The sequence below is a fragment of the Sparus aurata genome, chromosome 6 (assembly GCF_900880675.1).
Source record: "Sparus aurata chromosome 6, fSpaAur1.1, whole genome shotgun sequence".
Lineage (NCBI taxonomy): Eukaryota > Metazoa > Chordata > Actinopteri > Spariformes > Sparidae > Sparus > Sparus aurata.
In genome coordinates, this window is record NC_044192.1 from 30,252,484 (window position 1) to 30,272,225 (window position 19,742).

Consider the following 19,742-nt stretch of genomic DNA (forward strand, 5'->3'; position numbering starts at 1 on the left):
ATGGCACATAAACTTGATATTATTATTCACACCTGTGGTTTTGCTGCTATGAGTCAGCAGTGTCTCTGGCTTGAGTCCAGCCAGGATGTGTGTGCATGTGTGACCTATATAACAATTACATTAAAAAAATAATGAGGATTAATAATTTATAGAAATACTTCATAAACTGAAAGAAAAAAAAAAACGTATTCTAAGAATTACTTCAAGTCACCAAACTGTATGTAGGCCGAATTTATTTCCTCTGGTTAAATTTAGTTTTAAGGCTAACCTTATTTCAGTTTATGAGTGAGTTAATACTGACCTTCTGTGTTTGTTACTTTATTTCACGTAGCAGTGTTCTCTCATAGTGGCCGGCAGCACTTCTAAAGGCTGTAATTGGATTATAGGAGAGGCAGTCACAGATAAAATAAGCAATAGATAGTTAAGAGAATGCCCTCTGGAAAAATAGAAGTGCTAGCTGCATGGTGACAAATGTGAGACACAGCAGCAGCAGCAGCAGGTCTATTCCTGGACCTTACACTGTTTTTCAGTCACACTGCCCAGCGCGAGGAGCAGAGCACGCGGACTGAGGGACCCTGCTGACCTCGTGCCAGACTCGTTTAATTTCCCGCGTTTCAAATATTAAACGTGGATATATGATACACAGGGGTAAGTACCGCAGCCTCCCCCTCTGGTGTTGCTTACTATTAATTACGAGCGAACAAGACTCACTGACTTTTAATCATCTCAATCGTTGAGAGCGGTTACAGCTCGTTAAATTCAGTCCGGCACGAGAATAAACTAAACTTCCTGCTAAAACCTTCAAAATAAAACTTGGTCTCGCTGCGGGAGTGTGCACAAGTCAAGCGTACGCCGTAAAGCTAGAAATAGACTTTAGGCTAAACATTGAAAAAAGGCTATTGCGCATTGAAGATGGATTTAAAAAAAAACAGGTATATGTCTGTAAAGTGTGTTAAATTATAGACAAACTGACCGCACAACGAAGGACGAAGGAAAAACAAAGCTACTTTATTCGTCGTCATTTTTTCTTAACTTCAACGCCCTTACTGGATTTTCTCTCCACAGGCCAGGCTATTACGGTAAGTTTCCAGGCCATTACCGTGTGTTTCCAGGCGATTACGGTGTATTTTTTATGTAAAACACGATAGTTTTGTTCCTGAAAAAATACGTGTTACATATTTTCTTAATTTAATGTACAGTAACATGGGAAAAACTTTGGAAAAAGTGAGAAATAATGGCAGCATTTGCATGATGGTGCGCAGCTGTTCAGTTCTTATCGTTTACTTTATCTGTCGCTGGGTGACGGGATGTGACGACCTCTCAGATTTTAACATGCAAATCAAGACACGTGTAGGTTAATGCAGGGCCAACATTTAGACTTTATTTTGAAGCCACAGTAATACTTTGCATTTTTCTGTTTTCATTTAAATCAACATCAGATGACTTCAGTACCTGTTGACAGTCCACGACACAGTGGGTACAACCACACAGAAACTACACTTACTGAATACAGTCAGTGCTGTGTGAGACTGTCACTTCACTGTCTAAACTAAATAATTGATCTTGTCAAATAACCCTTGGATGGAAATATATTCATTTGAATTGCCAGCCGTTCCTATTTACAACTGTGGTGCCCACGCTGTGGTCGTCCATACAAAATCAGAGAGAAAGAACAGAGTTCAGTTGCAGCTGGGCCAGTGTCAGGAGCTATTTACGTTGACATGCCATTCGTCCAGCTAAAAATAAACATACACATCCACAGGCCCATTTGAAATGTCACAGCAAACAACCTCCTGTAACAAACAAGCTGCCAGAGACAAACAGCTAATGAACTCTTGTTTCCAGGATGTAAGCATGATTGAATAAACTACTTCTATGATTGAAAGTATGCGCATGCATTCTTCCTGTAGCTTTCTCCCTGAGAGCTGCTGTCATCTGGGCCTCTCTTCAGCTGTGCCTGGACTCATCAGGCTCCAGATAAACATGTCATCTTCATATGCTGCTGCTATATCAGCCCTCATCACTACAAACTCACTGAATCCACCCATCAAGCCAAGGACTTACCCCTCCCCAGGCACATCATGGCGTCCCAAACCTTCTCCACCGCCCAGCAAAGTTGCCCACTGCCCTCCAGCTGCACAGACAAATCCTCGTTCCCCCGAGCCTCTGGGAGCTTATGATGAGCAACAGGAGAACCCTGACGACTATGACATTGGTAGGCTGCAACATGACAACACCAAACTCGTACACACTGGTTGAGATATTTTCTTTGATGCAGGCACTACGTTTTGTTGCAGGTGGCTACTACCACGTAAAGATTGGAGGGATTTTTGTTGACCGCTACCAGGTGCTTAAAAAGTTGGGATGGGGTCACTTCTCTACTGTGTGGCTCTGCTGGGATATAAAGTAAGTACAGGCTTGACCTTTTGACTTTTTATGTGACATAATAACAAATAGTGATACATTTAGTGACAATATCATATAAACATCATATTAGCTAACTTCCATAATTGTTTGCATGCAGGAGGAGGCGTTTTGTGGCGCTGAAGGTGGTGAAGAGTGCTCAAATATTCACAGAGACGGCACTGGATGAGATCAAACTTCTGAAATGTGTCAGTGTGACTGGATTGCTTTTGATTAAGATGCATTCTCAGTAGGTTTAATCATTTTAGAGTGCTCTTACATTCGACTAATCTACTGTGTGTGGATTGCAAGAGTACTTTGAAAGTAAGTGTCTGCTAAACACCAAGGAAACATTGTCTTTACTGTGGTGGTCGTGGAGCAAGATTCACTAAAAAGCAGGCCCAAGTGAAATCTGCAGAATTTTCTTTTGCAGTTTTCATCAAAATGAGAATCAGAGGAATTTGGGGGAATTTTATTTATTTTTTTACTTGTAATGTGAAGGGCTGTATTAATTTAAGATCACAAAGATTGTTTTAGAGCAAAAATAAGCTGATTTAATACATTAAAACAGCCTACAATTACCTCAAGCAGGCTGATGTAAATATTCAGTAGATCTTAGTAGGAACTTTTGAATTTAAGATTTGATTTCATCACCGGCATGAGGGACTTGAGATGCTCCTCAGGTAGTCCGCTAAGTGCTGACACACTTTACCGAACAACACTTTATGTCTGCCTTAAGTCATTAAGCCGATCCCTTGCAATTTTTCCATGCTGACAGATCTTCAGCAGCTAATAACATTTTTGCCATATTGTCACACTGCACCACTAACTTTAATCTTTACACTAACTGAAAACAAAACAGCAAACAAACAGCATCTCTATTCCTGTAAAATCTGCAGAAAATCTTCCGTGTGGGCCTGCTAATAATTGAGACTGAGACATATGGCAAAAACTGATGTCGTGCCATGTCTGATGTCAATTTAAAATCGCTATTTAAAAAACATGTTTGGGCTTGTGTCTGATATTGAAAGTGTGGGGAAATATGCACTTTCTGATTGCATGTGTGAGGGCGAGACTGATCGAGACAGGGTGAAGCAATTTGAATTAATATACGCACGTACTTTGATAATATTGAGTTCAGTGCTCTCTGGCAGCTCTCAGTCTTGGTAATATTAATATGACGCCACCAGCATCTCTCACAGTGGCTTATATATCATTAAATCAAAACAGTTGCCATGTTATTGAATTTTAGATGTTAGAAAGTCATTTCATCAAAGTTTGATTGTTTTTTTTTTTTTCATTTTTACATATGTCAGTTTTTGTTGATATTGTAATATGTTCATTATATGATGGTCAGGTCAGAGACAGTGACCCTAAAGATCCACAACGTGAGAGAGTCGTGAACCTCATAGATGACTTCAGGATCACTGGAGTAAATGGAGAGCGTATCCTTCAAAGAGACTGTCTATCTATCTATCTATCTATCTATTTATCTATCTATCTATCTCTCTATCTCTCTCTCTATCTATCTATCTAGAAACATGTATGTTTTTACAGTATTAAACAAGGTCCTTCACCTATCACCAGACGTCTGCATGGTTCTGGAGGTGCTGGGCCATGAGCTGCTGAGGTGGATTGTCAAGTCCAACTACACTGGTCTCCCCCTTCCCTGCGTTAAGAGCATCCTCCGACAGGTAATATGTCACAATTTATTCCATCTTAAATCCTCTTCCCTGTCCTTCACCACTGACTGAACTCTTTTTTTTAAAAACAGATTATCCTCTATTTTTGCTCCTCATTAACATGGAGTGCAGTGACAATGACAGTTTTTTCATTGCTTATCGCAGGTCCTGCAGGGTTTGGATTACTTGCACACTAAATGCAAGATCATCCACACAGACATCAAGCCAGAAAACATTCTGCTGAGAGTGGACGAGGCTTACATTCAGAAACTGGCGGCCAACACTGAGCTGTGGCAGCTACCAGTGTCCCCTGCTGTTGCCAGCTCCTCAGGTTAGTGACACTGCATTAGCAGTGAAATGTATGTTTAGGTGCAATTATAAAGGAATCTGCGTGTACCAGGCTTCTTGATTAAAATTCAAGAAAATTGTTTGCTACTTTTTTCATTTTATATTTTTTTCCCACCTCATTACCTTGCTGGTGTTTTTACTTCCTACCAGTGAACAGATCCTCCAGAGATAAACAGGTGTGCAACCTGACATTTATTCTTCTATTCATTATCATTGTATTCATTTTAGTAAGACATTTGTATTTTTGAATAATTGCATCATGACCTGTGCATTTCTGTTATGATTTTCTGTTAAGAGTTTGTCCAGCTTGTTGGGGAAGCTGACTGGGGTTTTCCACACTCTTGGAGAGTGGGTAAGATAGATGTTGTGATTTGCGTTTGTACTTGAGCTTCTTAAATGCATCATAACATCTGCAGTGTGGAACTGACTAAATGACAAAAGGGAAAAAATGAAAAGGCAGGGCATGAGACATGTACATATTGACCCCTTCAGACCCAGATGACCACATCGCATTGAGTTTTGTTGATTCTGTTTGATATAATCATGACTGTGAGACTCAAGGTGGAGGAGCTTGAATCCTTAATCTCCACACACATTTATTTATGATGTTAATATTGCAGGAATTTCAACCCGCCACCATTATGTAACAAAAATAACTCATTTTCAAAAAATAATTGAACAGAACAGCCTTGTTCTGCAAAGCCTTTTGTTATTCTGGCTAAAATTGGGATCTGTTTATACAGGGAGATTTTGTATTTGCACTTACTTTATTTATTCACATTAAGTTTAGTTTACTTCTTCTCTCAATCTCAGACTCTGACCTGGAAGTTAGAGCAACCAAATGAAATACACTGTATCTTTAAAAAAAAAGTATTGAATTTCAGTGTTCAAACATTGTTGAGATAATGAAAGTACACAGCTCAACAAAATATGAGAAAAGATCCATTCATTTTTAGATATTTGAATTCACCAAAGTTCTTTATTATATCTTGAAGAAATATAGGTCGGAAGTAGGTGTCCACCATGCTGATTCTGCTGTACTTTTCATGCAACTATTTTGATCTTAGTGGACACCCCTAATGATATGTATTTTAAAGTTTTTGGTTCCTATCTCAAGATAAAGAGATTACCAGGGCAGAAAACAAGAAAATACTTACTTACAAATATTAGTATCACATTTAGAAACCAGAGACAGAAACACTGAACTAGTCCCTGATTATATTTTGCATGGTGACTTGTGCTTGTGATGAATATGTGCTCACATTGACCCTTTTGCTTTTGTGGCATTGTTGTGTCACTTACAGGATCCCATAGCCCAAAGGGCTGGGATACATGGGGGGTAGAGGGGGTTGCTTGTTGTGGAGACACAACTGCAGATGTTGATGTCCTTCCAACTACTTTTGTTTTGGTTTCAGTATATCTTGTTGTTAGCAACTTACTGTTTTACAACAGGAGTAAAGTAACAGCCTCGCTTATTTTTGACTTCTCATTGCACTGATTTCATGCGAAACTCTATTGAAACTCTTATGGGAACTACAGATGCTATGTGTTAGATGTATTAAGGTAAGGGGTTGATATAATGTAATTTGTCTTTAACATGTCATTGTTATGTTATGTTTTTGAAGCTGCCATTAGGGGGCACCACTGTCTCTTTCAATTCCGACACAGTGGCTTTAATTGACTGATTTTCTTTACTTTCAAAATGATGAAAGCTCAGGGAGTTTTTTTTTCTGATAAATTGTTTTACTTAGTGTTCAGCTCTCATGTCACCCATGCAGTCCAGCAAGGTGTCCAAGAACCCCATGAGGCGACTGACGAGGAGAGACAAGAGTCGCCGAGGACAGGAGAGTGCAACTGACCACCATCGAAAAGACAAACTTAGTGCGTCATTCTCTGATGTCTCTGCTCCCTCTGGTGCCTGTAGCTCCACCTGTCTCTCTAAACTCACAGATCCTAAACTCAAATTCAGGAGGCACACCCAGCTATTTGATGACAGACTGGACTCAGCTCCACATGGTCACAGACACGCAGCCTGCTCTTGGACAGACCTCCACACAGATGCTCCTGCATCTGGCTCCCGATCAGTGTTATTACATCAGAATGGAGAAAAGGAGCCATCTAAACCTGCACCATCCTCTTCCCTTGGTTAGTCTCATGACATTTGGCTTTTTTTCTAAACTCTGATGTCAGCAGTCTCTTCCTGAGAATGAATGTTTACAATTTTCTGTACAGAAGTCTGTACCTTTGTTAGCATGTTTGCATGAGCCAAAAAATAACCTAACATCATCAGTAAACTCAAAACTTATCCTACATTGTCATATCTGTGACATTGTTCCTGTTTTTGTACTTCCAGACTTACTCAGGCCCGAAAGTGCTGATAAAATCGACATCAAGATTGCTGACCTAGGCAACGCCTGCTGGGTGGTGAGTGATTATTTAACAGGCAAACTAATCCTAAAGATCGATAGAATCGTATTTCATCTTCGGACCACGAGATTGTCAGGACATGCCTCCTCCATGACGTCATAATTCATGATTTATTTTGACAGCAGAACATTTTTTAATACAATTTCTTTTATACATTAAAATGTATACAGTGAGCATTATTCTCATTGAACATCAATTTAGGGAATACCACCAGAGTCCAGCATCAGAATCTAGATTTGTATCTATTTATATTGATCATGCTGTCAAATTTTGCAGGATTTCTTAGAGTTGATATGTACATATGTCATCTAAATTCAGCTGCAATCGCTCAGCGTGTTCATGAGTTACGTCAAAATACCACAACAATAAGAACGGAGCAGCCAGAGAAAAACTGCTTTTTAAAATAACAAATAACAAGTTGATAACTGCAATTATATTACAGTTTATCCAAAAATAGCATACTGAGTGAAGATTTGACAAAATTGGTTAAATCAGACAAGAGTGGTTAAATAAATCTAAGTAATATTAGAATGGCACTCGGTAGAGTGCATACCTCAGCGAAAGACCAACAGTCCCCTTAATTGTAGTCAATTCTAATCCATCAGCAAACTCAAATCAACCGGCATCACTCTGAACTTTAAACAACCCATAACCACTTAACTATAATTTAAGACCACTCATACTGTAGATAGTCCTCTATCCATCCATCCATCCATCCATCCATTAATGGCATCCATCAATCCGTCCATCCATCAACTGAAACTGCTTATCCTTCTCCGGGTCACAAGGGGGCTGGAGCCTAACCCTGCTGACATTGGGTGATGGCAGGGTAAACCCTGGATAAGTCGCCAGTTCCTCACAGGAAATAGCTACCTATATAAGCCTGCCTTTTTTCACTAAGATCTATTCATCATTCTCTGAGAAATTAATGAAAATGTTGAATAATGCCCTATCTCACACACACAGAGAGAGAGAGAGAGAGGGAGAGAGGGGGAGAAAAACTGTCTCTTTATGTGGATCTGCACCAAAAGTTAACAGGGTTTATTCTGGGCCAAGACCCATCCCCCATGCAAGTTTCATGGAAATTCCGTTAAATGTTTTTTGTGTAATCCGATTGACAAAACCAAAAACAAATAAGGGGACATGTGTGAATATCTCATTGGCAGAGGTACTTAAACTGAATCTGTTCAGCTAGAAAAGTATGTGGATTGTCTTGACAGATTAGTCCTAGATCACAGACTCCAGGATAAAAAAAGACTTTTGCTTCTATGTCTCACAGTTGTCAGAGCTGTGAAGCAAATTGTGTTGTTTTATAAATGGCAATATATCTAGTTGAGGAAACCCCTTCAACCCGTACAGAACTAAAAGCAACAGATGTTTCCTGTGGAGCAGAGTATGAAAGCATTATTTACTGTGCCCTCCAGTGAAAAACACAGCTGCCGTATGTTTCCAGTGAGACAAGACTGTGTAGGCTGATTTGAAATGTAGCTTGAGAGAGGCATAACATATGATGTTGTGAATTTCAGTGCTACCCAGCAGTGGTTATGAATCTCTTTTCATTTGGCATAGTCAGAGAAAGATGTTCTTTTCTCTGATGACTGTTTTTTTTTTTTTTTTACATTTTGAATTATTTTTAGCAATCCTACCCGCATGGCTTTATGAAAGGGACTGTCCACCCCATTGGTTCAGACAGGAATATCCAAGGGTTGGGTCAGATTGCAAGCCAGTTGTTATAAGAAATGTAATCGATTGGATTGTAAAACAATGGGGGCGGCTGTGGCTCAGTGGGTAGAGCGGGTCGTTTAGTGATTAGAAGGTCATCAGTTCGAATCCCGGCTCCCCCTAGTTGCATGTCGAAGTGTCCTTGAGCAAGATACTGAACCCCAAATTGCTCCTGATGAGCAGTTGGCTGCCTTGCATGGCAGCCTCCATCATCAGTGTATGAATGTGTGTGTGAATGTGGCATGTGTTGTACAGCGCTTTGAGCTGTCGTTAGACTGGAAAAGCGCTATAAAAATGCAGACCATTTACCAATATCAGCTAATCTGAATACTTTTGGGTTACTTTAAATTTACATCAAACTCAAGTATTGAACATTTTACAAATGCGTTTTTCTTGAAACATCTAAAAACATTTTCAGTGATATAAAATGTATTTAGCATATTCAGCATTTATAGTCAGTCAAATGAAATAACCCTAACAAAAAGTAGTACTGGCACGAACCACAGGTGTGCTCTGTGTATGTTTCTTTTGTGTGATTTGAGGTTCATCTTTGCGGATGACAGCACCTTTATTTTTGGCTTGCACAGTTTGCACTGGACAGAGGCTGTTTTGGAGGGATGTCAGAGTCACTTGTCATGAGATGATAGAGCATTGGTTATCATGAAAAAAGTTAAAAATTGTAAGTATATAATCGAAAATGTATCAAGGAATCCTTGACAGTGTAATTAACGACGTTCCAAAAAGCTTTATCTATATGTTACCATGCTCACACGCTCACATGCCTAACTAAGCTAGTGAACATGGTTAACATCACACCTGCTTAGTATCAGCATATTAGCATTGTAAGAATGTTAGTATGCCAATTTTAGGGTTTAGTTAAAGCCTGAGGTGTGGGGAGAGATTGTCAGGCTAAGAACATGTGAGGGGCAAAATCTCTGTCTATGGTTTTATAAGAAAGTTAGATGAGCTGACATTTATTGTCCTGCAAAACATCAGTCATTAAAACCTCATCTCTCCTGTTGTCAGCACAAACACTTCACCGAGGACATCCAGACGTGTCAGTACCGCTCTGTGGAGGTTCTGATCGGCACTGACTATGGCACACCGGCTGACATCTGGAGCACCGCCTGCATGGTGGGGCGAGCACCTGCACAGATGATCTTCATCTCTCTCTGAAAATGTGTAATTCCACTGTTGCTAGATATCGATGTGTCATAAGCATATTTTGTCCCTCAATGTGTTCTGTAGGCTTTCGAGCTGGCCACAGGGGATTATCTGTTCGACCCCCAATCAGGAGCCACATTCTCCCGCGAGGAAGGTTTGTCTTCTTCACAACATCCCTTTTGTCCTTGATCAGACTAAATGTGCTCATAATATTGCATCTGCTTGTGTTCTCTCAGATCACATTGCCCACATCATCGAGCTGCTAGGAGAACTTCCATCCCAGTTTGCCCTCTCAGGGAGAAATTCTAAACGATACTTCAACCGAAAAGGTAAAATGTACAAAATTCTTACTATAGAGTTATTATTGCTAGTAATACTGCTTCTTGCTCATCATACAACCAAATCACCTGCATTACTTGAAGCAAGCAACAACATTTTAGATAAGTTAAAAACTTGATATTAAAGAATTCTTTGAAAAAAAGTATTTAGTACAATAAAGTACACAAAAGCAGTGTATCAGTCTACTTCTCTCCCTGCTCAGGACAACTGCGACACATCTCAAAGCTGAAGCCATGGAGCTTGTTTGAGATCCTGCTGGATAAGTACGAGTGGCCACGGGAGGAAGCCGCCCAGTTCAGCTCCTTCCTCCTCACCATGCTGGAGCTGCTGCCAGAGAAAAGAGCCACCGCTGCCCAGTGTCTCAAACACCCCTGGATCATATCCTAGACACGCCGGTTCTGTCTTGTTCAGAGCCCAGTGGGATAGCTCTCTCAGGAGCAGGCTCGGACACATCGCACGTTACACGGGGACTTGGACTGCTGTGGGATGCAAAGTGGTAGTCTGGTGCTGGCATCACAAGCACAGCACACATAATACGAGCACACATAATAATTAGTAGTTATTAACCTGAGGGGGAGCCGTTTCCCAGTCAGGTTAATTGGACTTTTAGTATTGTAACAGCAGTCACATTTGATTCAGGCACAGAAATGACAAAAGTGAAGTGTATTCTTGGAAAACCACCTTTTGATGTGATCACAACATATATGAATGTCAATAAATTTACACAAGATTGGTTTATTTGTTTTTTAAGAAAGATGCAACACGATACATAGACGTCATTATGTCGACAACAATTTTTCCAATTTTTTGATGGTTTTAGTTAAATAGTTATTTTTTTGGACATATTCCCCTTTAACGCAGCTACAGGCAAGGTGCCTTTAATTTATTGTTGATCCTGGCGACTTCTGTGGCCAAAAGTATTATGAGCACAACTGCCTCATGTCTAAAGATTGTGATCTGCTTGCGCCTTCATTTCTTTGGGAAGCGATTCAAAAGAAGTATTTTTAATACTATTTTCTTCAAACACAGGTGTTTTCAGGATGAAAATGACAAGTAGGTGCTGTATCTATTTGTGGCTTTGATATGATACTGTTTGAATGACTTCTGGGTACTTTCCCAGAAGTAACACTTACACCTAAAGAAATGGAGGACTACCTCAATGACACAGAAAAAGGCAGTATAATTGCTTTATTATTCCACAACAAACTGTGATAAGAACTCCCTTTTTGGGTGAAAATGTAACAAAACTGGAAATTTACTGGTTGCCACAGCCCTCGTAGTTGAAGACCTGAAGAAATCCCTAAATGTCAAACAGAAATGACTCCATTTGGTTTTTTGCCCATTGATTGTGTGTGTGTGTGTGTGTGTGTGTGTGTGTGTGTGTGTGTGCGTGTGCGTGTGTGTGTGTGTGTGTGTGTGTGTGAGTGAGTGAGTGAGCGAGTGCTGACCGTAGAGATTTGGGCTGTGGGGCATTCCTTGCATGCTTATATTCAGCAGAGCTCTGAGTGGGGGATGGATGAAGGGAGGAGGAGGGAGGAGTTAGTCTCACGTAGATACAACCATATGTCCGGCTGTTAGAAAACCCACAGGTTTTCCTCCAGCAGCAAGAGGAAGTAAGAGGAGGACAGAGAGCGCCGTTTGCCTGCACGTAAGTCATGTTTTCTGTTAGATTTTAATTAGAGACTCTTCAAGAATGCATGAGTTGTTTTGGTTATTGCCTAACGTGTGTGTTCCAGTGTTGGCTCAGTCTGGTTCAAATTTCTGTTTGGACAGAAGAGTGTGTGCGCATGTTGTTCTGTGAGATGTAGCGTCAAACTGGTGATACTCCTCAGTCAAACCATTTTCACAACAAATAAATGTAGTATATCTGCAATGATGAGCAGGTTTTTGGCAACTTGATAACCTTTAAATGGTTCCTGTTCTTTTATTTGAAAACTTTTTGCTACATTTGATGGAACATTTAAAGAGAGAATGAATTCTGTTGGTATGCACAGCATGTAACCTGTGCAACTGTCTCATTACACTGTGATGAAAGCTAGCTAAGTGTGTGTTTACAAAGGCATGCCATAGTATTCTGCATTTCTGCCTCTGAATCCCCTGGTTGTATGTACGTTATGATGAAGCCAAAGTAAAGGTTAAAGCCACAGAGCTGTGTCTTTTGTGACACAGCTCTTAACCCTCAGCCAGTTGCCATGCAACTCAAACTCCAAATCAAAAGGAATTACCTCAACCACCACTGGTCTTTCACAGTTGCATTATGAGTGCAAGGTAATGCCGCTTTCCAGCAATGCTTTCCCACAGAGGGAGTCCTTGTTTAGAATTCTGGCTGTGCTTTTCTCCTGTTTTTGTTCTTCCCAATTCATCGGTGCTCAGGATATCTTAACAGACTAATTGCTTTGGAGAGTGGGAAAGCTGCACACAAAGCAGTCTGTTATGTGTTTTCGAGGGCTTATTGCTGTTGATATTAAATGATATCCTACACTGATATCGTCATATTGAGAGGTGTGTGTGTGTGTGCAGCTTGGACCTGTCAGTAGCAGCAGCAGCAGCAGCAGCAGCAGCAGCAGCTGATAATGCAAACGACAGCAGGCACAGTATTGTACACTGCATAGTAAACACCCATCTCATTAGCCCCACACAAAGGGAGAGGTAGAGTGGAGGGAGATATGAGAGCTTTCATTTATCTCATGGAGATGCGTTGTTGTTGTTGTGTCTGAGGTCCGTTTATCACAGCCTCTTCCCATAATGCAGCACCATATTTTGAACTGATGCTCAGCTCTCTGTCTTGGTTGCAGGATGTGGCTGACTCTGTTTTACAGTTGCACCGGTGGAGCAGCTCTTGTGTACACTCTGTACAGATGGGTGATCCCCGCTGCTGTTCAGTATCATGGAGGATTGGCGCTCATGTGGCATGATGTCATTGTGGAGCGGCTGCTGGACACATTGACTCAATCCACACGACCTCAGGTAAGTCTTCAATACTAACAAGAGCAGTGCAAACATTAATGACTAGGTCTGTTGCAACTAGAGGAGACAGAATATAGGGCTTTGTAAATAAATCAAGGAGTGGCCACGCTTCAGGTCAAATGTCAACACCACTAAAGTATATGAATACTTGTAAATACATTGTAAAGCATGTTTGTACTCTAACACAAATCAAATTGACCTTTGACAACACAGGTCTACAGACAAGCTAGCTCTGTGCTTCCAGCTAAATGCTAATCTTATGGTGCGTTCCATTTGAGCTAAGGAGGAGGAGAGCAACCTTTGTTCCCAAGGCTGTTCGTCTCCTAAACTCCCATCCACCCCTGCCCCCCTGCCCCCCCACACTGGACAATACCAAAACAAACAATAAGTAACCTGTTGACGGTCACTGCGTTTCCCACGTTCACAATTTCACATTTGCACAAACTTGCTGCTGCCTCTTAATGCACAACCCAGCCTTCTTCAATGCTACTTTGCACCTCATGTAAATACTGTAAATATCTTGTCCAGTTTATTTAGTCTATTTTGTTCTATCTGACTTGTTTGTGTCTGTGTATGCTGACTTGTGTACTAAACGTGGTGACTTGTGCACTTAACATGCAGACTTGTTTGCGTCTTGCCTTTAGTTCGCCCCGGGGGACAAATAAAGTTTTTTGAATTGAATTGAATTGAACTGGAAAGAAGTCAGAATTTCCGAATTAGCAGTTGGCAGATTCAACCAGAACGCCCCTCTGAAGTTGTATTTCAGATGCACTTGACTAACCCTGACCTCAAAATTACGTCTTATTTGTGTATCATCTAAAATTTGTCTTACACGCAGTCCAGTCCAGCTTCTATTTGTCGGTGTTGGTAGCACAGGGTACCGCAAAATGCGTTGTTATCAACTGTGATTGCTAACAGTGGATAACAGTTGCTAACAATGGCTAACCTGACAGACAGTTTTCTGACTTGTTGTACTGGAATGCCGTCAGCTCAGGTACAACTTGGCGTGAGAGGGGATTAATCCCTTTTCATACAGTGATTTTAAAACGCAGATCAGATGAGATCTTATCCAGGTTAACTAAGCTTTTAGGGAAACAAGTCAGGTGCGGGTCAGGACTAGATTTAATATGAAGCCTTTCACGTGTGCAACTAATACCATTCATATAGCTGCATTCTATTGAGGTGTTCCACTGCCAGTTGTACATGCTGTACTTTTCCGGCTATAACAAGCCAAACACCTTGAACATACTAATCTGTTGGTCAAAACCCAACAACTCAATCACCTATCTTTCTCCAGGACCACTCACATGCTCTAACAGGCAGACGCGGCTAGCAGGACAAATGACTGGGAAACTCAGATTACAGCACACACAAGAGAGTCATGTCCTTCTCTGCTCAGTATGCCTTAAATCCACTATATCTTTACACTGCAAGTAGTTTGCTATATTAATTGTCAAACTCTCATACATTGACCCTTTAAAATAAACATCTTATCTGCTGTTGAACAGCAACGAGATTTATGTATTTTGTGGTTTTACGAGAAGATGTTACAACATTCATGATAGATCTACTGTCTCATTCATAAAATAAAACAATAAAGTATACATTATAAAAGGAGAGGCAGATAATATCATTTTGATGTACTACTTGACAATGAAGCCTTTCATATAGAAATGTCAGACCCAGTGTGTGACGCAGCTATACACCCACACAATAGGTATGCATGCAAGCGTACAAATGTATGAATCCACGCTTGGTTATTGTGAGGGAGGAGCTCCTTCTTTTCTTTGTGCTAATTAGTTAGGGCTGATGCTTCCCCATCTGTCCCTAAAAGAAAAAAAAACAAAACAAAAAAAACAAGAAAAAAAGACTTGACAACGTGGCTCAGTAAATGAACAAATAACAACAGCAGAAAATGTACAAACCTGAAATGGTAAGTTCAGCTAAAAATTTCTGGAGCGTCACAGCTAAACGGTGTTTCAGCATTTTCCTGTAAAACCAAAGAAGATGGGGACTTTTTAAGTGTAAAAAAAAAACCTAAACAAAATATGGCTCACACCCTGTCTGAAGTGTGTGTACAAGCTGGACAGTGTGTCGCGGGTATAAATTATGTCTTTTCTAATCAGTCTGGGATCTCTGGGCTTGGATTACACTGTTTTAGGAAAATGCTGCATCTCTGTTTTTCTGTGAAGCTCCAGAAGTGTTTTGTGGACACTTTGTCCAAATTTCCATCAGCATGAGGGTGTGTAGATAGTTAATGTTCACAATGAAGTTATCCTTTAACATTCATTATAACCAGTTGTAAGAACCAAATGTGCAGATGAACAGTTAATCTCGTGTAACCTTTAACGTCAGTATTGCAGAGAAGTTACTTTCTGTTGTGTGTGTGTGTGTGTGTGTTTAGATTTCTAGATGTATGGCAGGGTGCAGCTCATAGGTTGGCGTTGAGGAGTGGAGTTTCTTGAAACCATGTGAAAACTGTTAAATGTGAGAATCTCTTTGAAACACTTCAACACACCCAAAGTCTTGAGACGAGGTCAGGCAACATAAGTGAAAATATTGAAATATGTGGGTGTATCATGGGTGTGTAGGGACCGCAGATAATCAGAGGATGGCTGTAAATTTAAGGGCTGACCAATGCGAAAGTGCAACACCCTCATACATCTTTGCACAGGCACATGTCCAGCTGTTAGAAGATATATTATATAGATATCTGAGTCATAAGGAACGGGTCGAGGTGTAAAACAGCCAGAATAACACCCACATTTTAAGCAAATTTGATTTTCAACACTTTTGAGACACTTTGGTTTGGTGAACAAAACTTTGGTCACTGTTAAAGCAAACAGGGAATGAGCAACAGGTAGGCAAAAGAATAAACAGACAGACAACTGTCTCGAAGGATGTATTAATAAGCTAACAAGAGAATCTGTCAAACTCTCTTGAGAAGGTGCTGTCCGTACGGAATCACCAGGCAGCTTAGCAAGCGAACGAGGAGCAGCTGTGAGGACAGAAGCAGGTCACGGTGGTGATGAGCTGATAGGAACCAGGTGTGCAGGAGCAGAACACATGCTGTGGGATACGAATAAGACAAAGAACTATAGCTGACATATGCTTTATATTATACACCTCGGTCAATGAATGTTCAGTATATACAGTACAACAACCTTTGAAAAAAATAGTAAAAATGTATAGTAAGTTAGTGTAGGCTAGAGCTAGAACGATTAGTCAACTAATCGGTTACTCGGTTAGTCGATCAAAAGGAAATTAATCACCAGCTATTTTTTATAATTGATTCATTGTTTTAGTAATTTTCCCAGCAGAAATCTGAAACATAGGCTGGTTTCAGCCTCTTAAATGTGGGGATTTACTACTTTTTGTTGTCATTTATGATAGTTATAGAGGAGTCTTTTGGTTCTGGACAGTTGATGGACAAAGCAACCAATTTGAAGATGACTTGAAGTTTTTTTTGTTTGTTTTTCTTTCTTTTTTTCTCACAAAATTGCAATGGGAATTTTTCACACATTAATTTTCATTAATTGTGAAATGAATAGCATGAATAATCAATTTCTTAATATTAACCATTGTCAGCGATTGTAAGCATGAAAAGCAGTGTTCCAGTCACAACTTCATTCAATAGTTCCTCTGTACCTTTATGGACAAGAAAACAAATATCTATGAAACATGCAAAAAATTAATGCTATGAATGATTATTATTTAATGAAATGAAAATGAAAAGATTAACACACTCTAAACTGTGTGCAGTACATAAACATCAGTGCAAGTAGAGAGGTAGCCACACATTAGAATCAATGCTGGTGACATTTTAACAATGACAGGTCTTCAAAAACTGAAGAAAGAGGAACAGAGCAGCTTTGTTAAATGTTTTTATTTATTTTCCTGCTTATTTACCAGCATTATTTTGGGTGACAGTTTAGATGCAAAAGGGAAAATAGGGAGCTCTACACACATAATTACTGCTGCTCAACTGTTCCTGTTGAGTCTCAGGAAGATCCCCATTAAAAGACGCCCTCAAATGGGACCTGTCACTTAAATGTGTGGTCACAACCTGGCAACACAGAGGTATTCTAATTAATAATCTCTTAAAGCGTGAAAGAATGAATAGTCATCGAGGGGCTGTTCATGACACCTTTCATAAAAATTCCCTCCAGTAAAATGTTGCTGTTTATTTCTCCTGCAGCGGCTCCTGGGTGCAGTACAGAAGAACGCCACTAGAGGAGACCCTCGCAGCGTGGTCAGAGCCATCGATCACTTCTGCAGACACAAGGAGTGGGCCATGAACGTGGGGGATGAGAAAGGTACTGACTTCTCATTACGGGACTGTGTGTTTTCATGTATGAAATCATATCCTTGCTTGACCCCGCTGTGTGTTTTGGTATCCACCTTTTTTCTGTTTTTTTTTTGCCCCAGGCTGCATTCTTGACTCAGTGGTGTCCGAGGTAAACCCAGCCGCTGTATTAGAGCTGGGGACCTACTGTGGCTACTCCACGGTGCGCATCGCCAGCCTGCTGCCCCCTCACGCCAAGCTCATCACTCTCGAATTTAACCCAGACTTTGCTGCAATTGCACGTCAAGTCATTGCTTGGGCAGGGTTGGAGGAAAAGGTAAAGCAGGAGGTCTCCACAGAGACCGACATCAAAAAGATTTACGTGGTGTGTGCAGGTCAGGAAAGAGTGTGTTTCTTTCTTCTTCCTAGGTCCAGTTGGTTGAAGGGGCGTCTGGTGACTGGATCCCAAAGATGAAGGAGCAGTTTGGGGTGAAAACATTCGATTTAGTTTTCCTGGATCACTGGAAGGATCGCTACCTTCCTGACACGAAGCTGATGGAGGCAAGTTGGTTGTGCTCATTTTATAGTAGTGCACAACTGATCGAAATGTTTTCAAAGTCACAACATTCATAATCCAAATCACAGGAACTGCAGCTTTTTAATAAAGGCAAAATGTGCCACAACATACATACAACATTTAAGTGAAGCATTGTGAAGCTGCAGAGATGCCCCAACCAACAAATCATACATGGGGTTATTGATAAGTTCAGCGCCTAAGGTAGGAGAAGTCAATTTCAGAAAACCTGATCATGTGCTTTTAGAAGTCGGCGTCTTAATCTACCAGAAAGTGGTCCACAGCAGTGATACGTCATCATCACTGTCAAAATGGCAACCACTGAGCTCCCTCTTCATCCCGGGGAAGAGAAGTAGTCTGAGGGTTGCAAATCAGATGAATAGGCATAGGACAAGTTCAAATCTAAATTCCTGGAAAACTGCCGTCACCGCTGTAGATTTATGGGCTTGTCCATTTAGTCAGGGATGACTTGCATTTTCCACTAGCTGAAGGTTGTGATTCTGAAAGTATCACAGAAGTTATTAACTTCAGGTTTTCTGTGTACTCACTCAAACAGCCGAACTGCACATGCATGGAACAAGAGCTGTACAACTCCTCTCCTTCTGTTCTTATGCTATGAAATTTGCACTCGCCCCTCGTATTCTCCAGACTAGGGCTGTGGAAATATCACCATATTCATGATTACAGTGATATTCAAAAAATAAATATGAATGTGTTCATAATGCACATGATAATATCTTGTGAGTAATCCAGCTGCCTTTTCAATCTTTTTTTCTTCATGAGTTCATCTGGCTGCCTTTTTTTCTAGTAATTGTTTTCTTTTTAAAACATTTTTTTTTTTTTACAGTTATTGTTCTCTTCACCCCCTTACACTCGTATTTTAGGGGAAATTAATTTGCCACAAAAATGACAGTAAACACCCAATAAACAAAATTAAAGGTAATTTTGATTTGAATGCTATGTGACATCATTTTTTTGTGGTAATAACAAATATATTGGTATTGTGACAGCCTTTCCAAGATTCCAAGAAAAAATTACATCATCATTTTTCATATTTTTTTTCTGTTTAAATAAAATGTACAATGATGTCTCATATCTCTGTCAAAATACTCGCAATATCTTTTTTTGCAGCCCTATTTGTTACTGATGAAACTCTCGATCCTTCAACTATGACAGCCTTTTTCCCTGTTTTGTCCAGGAGTGTGGCCTCCTCAGGAAAGGCAGCGTCCTGCTGGCCGACAACGTCATCTGCCCTGGAACTCCTGACTACCTGGAATATGTCCGCAGCAGCCCGCGATACACCAGCCAGTACTTCAAGTCTCACCTCGAGTACACCAAGGTGGAGGATGGTTTGGAGAAGTCTGTCTTCTTAGGGTAGTTTTTCACAAAAAAAAACAAACAACAACACTGGTACTAGTTAACCTCAGACGTCTGTTGTGTTGGATTCACGGAGCAGACTTGAAATCACTTAAATCTGTTTTTCTAATGCCTCATTTAGTGTGTAAACTTGAAATTAAAAAGTGTCACATGAAGGGAAAAACAAATCATCTGTCTCGTGTTCTTAAATGTTTCTAACCACCGCACAATTGAAGTCTCGGTGCTCGAAGCACTCTCCGAGCTGTCTGTAATGGTCGGCTACAGCAGGCGGCAGTAGTGATGCTATGTTGGAGCATCTAATTGACAGATGAAGAGCTGCAAACTGATCCGAGGGGCTGCATTTCCCAGAGCATCGACTCGAATCAATAATAAATCTAATCCAGCTGCATTCTGTGGTGCAGGAACCTATTTTGTGCTCTCATATTCTCCACCATTGTGCCAGTGTTGACAGGTG

The 19,742-nt window shown here is 40.5% G+C and overlaps 2 protein-coding genes across 6 annotated transcripts; both read left to right on the plus strand.

Moving 5' to 3' along the window:
- The first annotated feature begins 511 nt into the window (after nucleotides 1-511).
- On the plus strand, nucleotides 512-10,818 carry LOC115582660 (SRSF protein kinase 2-like). 5 transcript variants are annotated; one of them, XM_030418739.1, is made up of 15 exons: nucleotides 512-648; nucleotides 1,911-2,215; nucleotides 2,298-2,406; nucleotides 2,525-2,612; nucleotides 3,761-3,848; nucleotides 3,991-4,097; nucleotides 4,251-4,416; nucleotides 4,584-4,609; nucleotides 4,729-4,785; nucleotides 6,212-6,578; nucleotides 6,787-6,857; nucleotides 9,609-9,716; nucleotides 9,831-9,900; nucleotides 9,983-10,075; nucleotides 10,288-10,818. In XM_030418739.1, exons 2-15 carry the CDS (start codon nucleotides 1,984-1,986, stop codon nucleotides 10,470-10,472), a joined length of 1,767 nt encoding a protein of 588 aa, XP_030274599.1. In that variant the 5' UTR covers nucleotides 512-648; nucleotides 1,911-1,983; the 3' UTR covers nucleotides 10,473-10,818. The 5 variants fall into 5 exon arrangements, with proteins under 5 accessions (XP_030274599.1, XP_030274598.1, XP_030274600.1 ...); XM_030418738.1 differs by lacking the exon at nucleotides 512-648 and adding an exon at nucleotides 785-1,079; XM_030418740.1 differs by lacking the exons at nucleotides 512-648; nucleotides 4,729-4,785 and adding an exon at nucleotides 785-1,079.
- Nucleotides 10,819-11,523: 705 nt separating this feature from the next.
- On the plus strand, nucleotides 11,524-19,455 carry comtb (catechol-O-methyltransferase b). Its single transcript, XM_030418744.1, has 6 exons — nucleotides 11,524-11,733; nucleotides 12,881-13,052; nucleotides 17,251-17,368; nucleotides 17,481-17,674; nucleotides 17,767-17,898; nucleotides 19,110-19,455. The coding sequence occupies exons 2-6, from the start codon at nucleotides 12,882-12,884 to the stop codon at nucleotides 19,287-19,289; spliced, it is 795 nt and encodes a 264-aa protein (XP_030274604.1). The 5' UTR covers nucleotides 11,524-11,733; nucleotide 12,881; the 3' UTR covers nucleotides 19,290-19,455.
- Nucleotides 19,456-19,742: the final 287 nt, after the last annotated feature.